Consider the following 8,503-nt stretch of genomic DNA (forward strand, 5'->3'; position numbering starts at 1 on the left):
ACCACTTGTTAGATTTACAGAAGAAGTTTCACTGAGAAGAAGAAACACCATGAGATATAAGCCGAAACATATAAGATAATTGCCCATTCTCTTCTTCTCTTTTAATGGTGATCAGTCATTATATATATTTTCTTAATTAAGAATGTCCAGTATAAAAATAACTAATGGAAAACACATTAACAATAATAATATATTCTTTTAATTTATGTTAGGACTAAAGATATATTTAATTATTATTTTTTATAATAATTTCAATAAAAAATAATTTAATTGTTTTGAATACGTTGGGGTGAAAGAAAAAGAAAAGAGTAGGTACAGGAAGAAAATATATTTTACTTTTTTAATTACTTCTTAGAGCCCAGTAATTTCTACTCCCATGTCTACTAAGTATCCGAAAGATAAAATATTATCTATCGAACTAGTTAACGTATAGTATTCTTGAATTAAACAACCTAAAATAAGTTAGAAATTTCCTAATTGTTAAAATCTGAAATAATTTTTCAAATTACAACATTCGAACAACATTTACAGATCTTAAAATATTTTTTAGAATATAATCTAAAATTAATTTTCTTTCATATTAGTTAATGCAAAAATTCATCTTTTTATCTAGATTGCTCTTTACCTGTGCAGTAATTTGGAACTGTACACCTTTTTTCTACCATCACTATTGTTACATAATGGTCGCAGCTGTTTATCCTCAACAAGAGATTGCATAAACGCCACTATAATATTTTAACAATTTTTTTTATAAAATTTATTTTTCAATACACACTAAACTTTTTTTTTTGTTTTCTTAAAATTATATAAAATCTTTCTTTCATCTGCTAAAGTCACGCATATATAGTTAAAAGTTTGTCGTTAAAATATAATTTTCCATATTTTTTACATTTCTCATCATGGAGGTTGCGGAAGAAAACATAGGGCTATATAAAGTAATATCCAATCTTTTGTGAATTCTTTAGACATCAACATGTGCAATTAATTTTAATTCTTATGTAAGGATATTTCAATGTGGCTGGAGGTTGATGTTGCAAAGCCCAAGACTAGCGTGGAAAGTTCTTACTAATTTTGGAGAATTATGATTTTCAATTTCTTAGAGAGATTTAGAGTAGGATGTTGTGCTCTGTTGGACCCTGGCAAGCTAGTCTCATGGATTGGTCGTTAAAGTCGTTTGAGAATTAAAAAAATTGAAAGAATAAAATATAAATTGCAAGAGAAATTAGAAAAGTGTAAAAAAGTGGAGATTGGCTGTTCAAATTCTTCTAACCGGGAATATGAACATCATCAATTCAGGCTAAAGCGGTTAATGGTCTGTTAATAATAATAAAAAAACTATCGGTATCCGAAACGACTAAATAATAATAAATAAAAGTTGTTTATGAAGTCAGGATATTAAATTTAAGACAGGTTTCTTAAATTTTTTTATTAAAATAAAAATAATAATAGAAAAGGTATTAAAATAATACTATAATTTGAAATTTACTTGAAGAAAATATGGTACATGAAAGCGCGCTATAAAACCTTAGAATTAGGAATAATGTAAATAGTTCGGGTTTTACGCATGAAGTTCAGTAGCAGAGTCACATACTGAAAAGTTGGGTATAGCCATGGAGAACGAGAGTAAGAAGGGCAAAGAAAGCAGTGCGAGCGGTCAACGTCGTGTGGGTTTACTATACGATGGGAGGATGGGCAAACACTACGCGCCGAACGAGACGAACCACGTCGAGAATCCTAATCGCATTAGGTCAATTTGGAACAGACTCGAAAGTGCCGGCGTTCCTCAACGGTAACGCATGCTCGTTGCTTAGGGTTTCGATAAATCTTTGTCTGTTATCTTTAATTTTAGTTATTTTGTTTATCGTATCGCAGATGCGTGCTTCTAGAGGCCAAGAAAGCTGAAGACAGACATGTTCAGTTAGTGCATTCCCACCATCATGTAAATCTTATTAAAAACATTAGCTCCAAGGCATTCAAATCGCGGAGGTCTCAGATTGCTTCCAAATTGAACTCCATATATTTTAATGAAGGTTCATCTGAAGCTGCGTTCCTTGCTGTTGGCTCTGCCATAGAGGTGATGCTTTCGACGATTCCTTCTTTATACAAAGAATTTAGTGTTTTTCATTCAATGTTAGTTTTTCTTATATATCCTAGAAGGAATTCACTTACTGTTATTGACTATATTTATCTCTGGCAGAGATTTCTTCAGTTAGATTGTTACAGCTTGACAGCTGTCTCTATATTTTGTCTCCTTGTTTTGGTGAAAATTACTGTTTTTGTCTAGTGACGGGGTGGGCATAGGTTATAGTTGCAAAGACGCCTCTATAATGCTAATATGTTACTTGATAAGTCAAAACTAATCTAATATATTTTGCAAGTAGGTTGTTGAAAAGGTGGCAAGTGGGGAATTGGATTCAGCTGTTGCCATTGTGAGGCCCCCAGGTCATCATGCAGAACATAATGAAGCTATGGGATTTTGTCTCTTCAATAATGTGGCGGTTGCTGCAAGATATCTCTTAGAGGAAAGAGTGAGTTACATTACACTACTGCCAATGCCAATTTTACTAAGAATTTCACCTTTAATTTTTTGTGTGCAACAGCCTGATTTAGGTGTGAAGAAAATATTAATTGTTGATTGGGATGTCCATCACGGAAATGGTACTCAAAAAATGTTCTGGAATGACTCTCAAGTTTTATTCTTTTCCGTTCACAGGTGTGTTAATTATTTTCACATATTTTCTGGTCAGTTTTACTGGTCGGTGATTTTGTAGTTTTTTATTAGTACTTCTGTGAAGGTAAAAATTTGTTGCTCATGGTTGTGTTAGCTTATGTAATGGGCTTGACTGCTAGATCATTTCCCTTTCTTTTACTATTTTTTGGACCTCTGAGGAGGACTTTTGCTTTAAGCACTTCAGATAAACTTTGTATCAATTTCATAGTTGATCCTCAATCAACTAAACTTTTCTATTCATACAGGCATGAGTTTGGGACTTTTTATCCTGCTAATCACGACGGATTTTATACTAAGGTCGGAGAAGAAGAAGGTGCAGGATATAATATAAATGTCCCCTGGGAGAATGGGAAATGTGGTGATGCAGATTACTTTGCAGTGTGGGACCACATCTTGCTTCCTGTTGCCAAAGAATTTAATCCAGACATAATTATAGTTTCTGCTGGATTTGATGCAGGTATGTTAATGTAATGTTTGGGTTTTTCTGTTATCTGTGTGGGAGGAGAGGTATCACTTGTTCTTCCCATGGCTTTGGAGCATTGCTAGCTAGCATTTGTACTTGAAGTCTACTTTACCTGTTTTGCAAGAAGGAAGTGGATTTGGTTCAGTTGATATGTTAATTTATTATTTTTAACTGTAACAAGTAATAATTATTCACTTCTTTGTCACAGCTGTTGGTGACCCTCTTGGAGGATGTCGTGTCACAGCAGCTGGTTATTCTGTTCTGTTGGAGAAGGTTACTTTAAGATTGAATTTTAGTATTGCTTCCTTCGTACTGTTTATTCTAATGCTAGTATGTTACTTGATATGCTATATTTGAAGAAAAGGTAGTTATTAGCAAAGCTGAATTTAATATGTAGGCTTATAAGAATGACTATTGATTAATTTCTTTTCCGTCTCAGCATACTATTTTTAATTATGCTACCTTTTGTTTTTAATATTTTGATATCACTTCTCACTAATTTTAAATTTTGAAAAAATATACAAGTTCAATATGCTGTTTCCTGTATTAGTAACAGAACCTTTTTCCTTTATTTCAGTTGATGAATTTTGCTGAAGGTAGGATTGTACTGATTTTAGAAGGGGGATATAATCTTGATTCCATTGCAAAATCAATGCATGCTTGCTTGGAAGTTTTGCTAACTGGCAAGTCTGTTACCGAATCCTTAAAGGCCTATCCATTTCAGTCTACATGGCATGTGATTCAAGCGGTAAGAACCTGTTATACTGATGTTATGTCCTTTCCCTCTTAGGGATATAAAATTAACTTATTTTTCTCTCTCCTTGGCAGAGAGAGGGTGTGAGGTTATCTATTTCTTTCCTACTATACACATGGCATTTATGCTACTTGAGATGTGCATGAAATTCCATAATTTAGTGCTAAAGTGGCATGCATATTTTGCAGGTTCGCGAGATGTTAAGTCCATTTTGGCCTACACTTGCATCTAAACTACCACCAGAGTTAGTCTCACAAATAGGCCCCCCTCCGGTAATGTAGTTTCCATTACTGTTTTTCATGGAGTTGTCGTGTGGGAATTGAGCTGAATGCTCAACTAATTGTCCCCAGTGGTTCACAAAAATAATCAGATGATTTGGGTCGAAAAAGGGACTTCGATGTTCTACTAATGGGTTGGGTCCCCTTTATTTTGAGCTCCTTTTGTTTTGTTTTCATAAAAATATGTTTAGGTACATTTTAGAAAAAAAAATATTTAAGAATCCGCTGAAAATTGAAAAAAAAAAATAAAGATTTTTCAGTGTTTTTTCAATAAAAATGAAAACATGGTGGCAATGTTACAATTATTGCAAGGTCTGGTTTTATTTTCAAATCTTCCATTTTGTACATCTTTCTTGTGTTCATTTCTGTCTACCTATCTTGTTATCATTCCTTTTTATCGGCAAGTACTCATTAAATATTTTTGCTGTTCTTTTTCCTTTGCAAGCATACTCTAATTTCAAGTTCGGACTCTGAAGATGAGGATGATAAGGGTGTACGAAGTTCAGAAAATCATGGAGAACTTATTGAGGATATCTTGAAACCACTTTCCAATCTGAAAGTTGATGCTGGTAACCTTGATCCCCTGATGTTTTTTTTATAATTGGAGAAACATCTCTAAAGTATTGATGTTTTTCTTTTTTCAAAATATAATGTTAACTCCTTAAGTTTGGCCATTGATGCGTTTCATTAGACTTCTAGATTTTGGTCCTCCGAAGTTTGTTTGGATCCACTGGAGTTGATGCAATTCATTGGCAAAAGGATGGTACATGACCTTCATGTATTCATTACTTGACAAGTTATGCGCTTTATGCAGATGAGGAGATTCATGTTTCTAGTACTTGGCGATCGGCATTGTCAAATGTTTATATATGGTATGCCTCGTATGGATCAAATATGTGGAAAACAAGATTTAATTGCTACCTAGAAGGTGGACAGGTAACACAACATTCAAGTGATATTGCTCTTTTTTTATATAGGGATTGAAACTCGGTTACAATATCCCCAATTTTATGAAAGTTAAAAAGTATCGCTACTGTCAAATTATAAGTTATTCTTTTTCGTTAGCTTTTTGCCATTTTTTTCATAATGCTCTCAAACATTTGTCAAGGGAAGGGTAGATTAGTCGTGGAATTTTTCTTTGATTTTAAATATATTATACTTTATTGCAGGCGATTGCATTTTTACGATAGAGTGAACTTCTGTTATCTGACAATATTAAATGTCATGCTTTCTGGCTATAGGTTGTTCAATATATGTATTGATTATTCAGTTTATGAGGAATTCGAAACCTTTTCATTTTTTACTTTCGTACTTTCTTTTTCTTTAGCTTTATTTCTTTTGTTGTCTGTTATATCACTTTTTGAAGAATTCAGGACTGATTTTCAGGTGGATGGTATGGTGAAGCAGTGTTCTGGTTCAGTTGACAGAACTTTGCCAAAGGAGATCATGCGGAAGACTTTCCCTTGTGATATATTCTTTGGTCGTGATTCGTCGCATTCATGGGGACTGGGAGGCGTTGCATTTCTTAATCCTGAAAAAAAGTTTGAAGGCAAGACCTACATGTGCTTGTACAAAATTTCGTAAGTAAATAGTTCAAATTTGCTTCTATTTGCGCAGATAGTATGTCCCTTTCAAAGTTTTCCTGTTAGAGCGTGACATTGTTGAATCATTTATTGGGGGGCTTTCTTATGTAGCCAATGGAAGCGTTGACTTTAGATTTTCGTCCACATTTGTTACAGGCTAGAGCAGTTCAATGATATTTTATTTCAGGAGAACATTTTAAGCCTTGATGCGGCCTCTCCTTTATTTGATATAACTACCTTGAATGCTATCTCTGACAAGGAGTTCAACTCCCTGGAGGTTGTCAAGGTATGTATCCCTTGTTCCGACTCAATTTTCTGATAATAATTAATGCATTTTTTTTTATTTTGTTTAATTCCAGCGTCTGCTCATTACCTTTTTTTCTTAATGTTGTGCAGGATGCTTGGTATGGCAATGTTGTCTACTTAGGAAAGGAGCAGGATATTCCTGTGATTACCATGACGTGAGTAACATTATAATTTGTATTTGTGCATTTGGGTAACATAATTGTTGGTCATTGTCATGACATTTATGTTACTTTATCCAGGTCTTCGTTTCTTGATATTGAACGTTTCAAATCTGGGAAGCTACCATTACATGCCCCTAATAAGGCGTATGCCAACTCCTTAATTAAAGGGTTGGTAGAGGGAGAACAACTTTCGGAGCAGGAAGCCATTGCTTATATAGAAGGTGCTGCTAAATCGTTATAATAGGCGCGTCGTTTACTTTAGGTGTAAAATCTGCTAGTACAACTTGTACAGAAAAAGTATTCCCTTAGAGATCATTCATCCCCCACATTACAGTGCTTGAAAAGTTTGTATTTTATCGTATTTTCGTTCGTGAACTACAGTTTTATTTGCAACTATGATGGTGCCTGCATTGCATGTATATTTGTTATTATATAGTGTTTTTTGTTTTAGCCATATTCTATAGATTAAATCTCCGACCCTAGCTAAAGCAAAGTTATAGATTATCTGCCACCGTCCATGAGGGAACTCGATGGTGTGTTTGTCTCGACTGCCACAACAAGGTGGTGGCGAAAATGATTCCATCTCTATAGATTATCTGCCACTCCTTCTGCCAAGAAACAGAAGATTGGTATGCTGGCATTGATAGAGCGCGAAGTGATCGGGGCTCGTTCTGCCCCTCCTTTGAAGGGGTCCATAAGTGGTGGTCGAAGTGGTGGCCTTATCATCTGGTGATACTTCTGAAGAGCATGAGGGGAAAGGTTGTGTGTCTGAGCCTGGGGTCAACGAGGCGTTAAGGGGTCGACCGTTCAGGTGAGTACATCAGCTATTGGTCCGTCTACTATGCCTTCCCCCAACGTGGGCCCCTTCCCTGGCTTTACTTGCCAAGGTTCGAGTTTTCGCCTAGAGCACCCCATGACGCCGGGTGTAGAGTCGTTGTGGCATTTAGACATGCGGGGGAGTGATATAGAGTGCAAGCACCTACCCAACCCCTGTGACCGTCAGATGATCAACAACGTAGGCATGGTGGAGATGCTTGATTTGAGCTTGGTGATGTTGGCACGGGTGTTTGCGATTATAGTGTCGCGAAGGAGTACGCGAAGGAGCATCCCAAGTGGATGGCCCAGCTGGATGCAAAAGAGGAGAGGGTTCGACAAGAGGTCGAGCTAGCTGTTGCAAACCAAAAACTGAAAGAGAAAGACACTCAGTTGGACAAGCTGGCGGTGGAGGCGACCATGTTGGCAAACATTCTTAGGCGTTGTAGGCTGAGGTGGTGGGATTGAAGGCTACCAATGAGGTGCTGGCCAAGCAGGTGGCAAGCAAGGACGTCAAGTTGGATGCGCGTGCCACCAACTTACTAAGCTAACAACAGAGAAGAGCAACTTGGAGATGGATCTAGGCAAGGCCAAGGTGGCCTCCGAGTTGTTGACTGCAAGAATTGGCGACCTTGAGGTTGATGTGAAACGCTTGCAGGCAAAAACCACAACTCTGGTGGAGGGAGGGCTGGAGGCCTACGTTGCTGGGTTTTAGAAGGCCAAGGGGCAGGTTGCCCTCTTTATGCCTAATCTTGATATGGGGAAATTTGATGTGGACAAAGAGGTGGTGGATGGAGCCCTGATGGTTGAAGTGGCCGTGGAGGAGCCTGTTGAAACTGTGTGGAAAATGGTAGAGCTCGACGTGGATGTCTAAGTGGCCTTTGTGATTGCTGAAGTGACCCTGCCAATTTTGAAAATATGAAATTGGTTATTTTGGTTGATATCTGTTATCACTGTATTTTATGTCTTAGGAGGGGTTAGTACCTCGTTGGGACGAGCTCTCATTATTAGATTGTACATGCACTGAATGGATCGTCTAAAGGACAAGCTCTCAGTATTAGGTTATAAATATTTTTTAGTATCTATACTAAACGATTTTGACGCAACAATCCGTTTTGTTGGAAGAGCCGTCAACAGTAAGGGACCATCACGCGAGTGATTCCCTTTTGATCAGGAGCTCAATGAGGAAGTCAACTAGGAACTATGATTTTATTGGGTCCCTACTTTTGTAGGTCAATCCAAATTCAGAGAGTTCAACGGACAATGTTGTCATGCGGCCAACCAGCTCAAGTTTCTACAAGTTCTGTTTAGTAGGTGTGCGGTGGGTGCCAAATGGCAAGTTGGCTTTTTAGCTCTCGTCGAGGAACTACTATTGATCTTGTTTCTTTTGCTTTTTAGTAAACTCTTTTTCGCC

At 36.8% G+C, this 8,503-nt stretch overlaps 1 protein-coding gene across 1 annotated transcript; it reads left to right on the top strand.

Moving 5' to 3' along the window:
• Positions 1–1,520: 1,520 nt before the first annotated feature.
• On the top strand, positions 1,521–6,730 carry HDA05 (histone deacetylase 5). The gene is made up of 14 exons (XM_028064056.2): positions 1,521–1,789; positions 1,873–2,074; positions 2,382–2,528; positions 2,601–2,713; positions 2,977–3,188; positions 3,403–3,467; positions 3,772–3,942; positions 4,137–4,220; positions 4,672–4,795; positions 5,041–5,162; positions 5,613–5,806; positions 5,966–6,095; positions 6,206–6,270; positions 6,355–6,730. The coding sequence occupies exons 1-14, from the start codon at positions 1,611–1,613 to the stop codon at positions 6,515–6,517; spliced, it is 1,971 nt and encodes a 656-aa protein (XP_027919857.1). The 5' UTR covers positions 1,521–1,610; the 3' UTR covers positions 6,518–6,730.
• Positions 6,731–8,503: the final 1,773 nt, after the last annotated feature.

The sequence above is a fragment of the Vigna unguiculata genome, chromosome 3 (assembly GCF_037176805.1).
Source record: "Vigna unguiculata cultivar grain cowpea cultivar isolate G323 ecotype 2 chromosome 3, ASM3717680v1, whole genome shotgun sequence".
Taxonomy (NCBI): domain Eukaryota; kingdom Viridiplantae; phylum Streptophyta; class Magnoliopsida; order Fabales; family Fabaceae; genus Vigna; species Vigna unguiculata.

What these genes read in the sequence shown, in the direction of transcription:
- HDA05 (XM_028064056.2), top strand. Translation starts at nt 1,611, where the DNA reads ATGGAGAACGAGAGTAAGAAGGGCAAAGAAAGCAGTGCGAGCGGTCAA. An exon ending in CACAAATAGGCCCCCCTCCG is followed by an intron (nt 4,221 to 4,671) that starts GTAATGTAGTTT and finishes TTCCTTTGCAAG; the next exon opens with CATACTCTAATTTCAAGTTC. An exon ending in GCTACCTAGAAGGTGGACAG is followed by an intron (nt 5,163 to 5,612) that starts GTAACACAACAT and finishes ACTGATTTTCAG; the next exon opens with GTGGATGGTATGGTGAAGCA.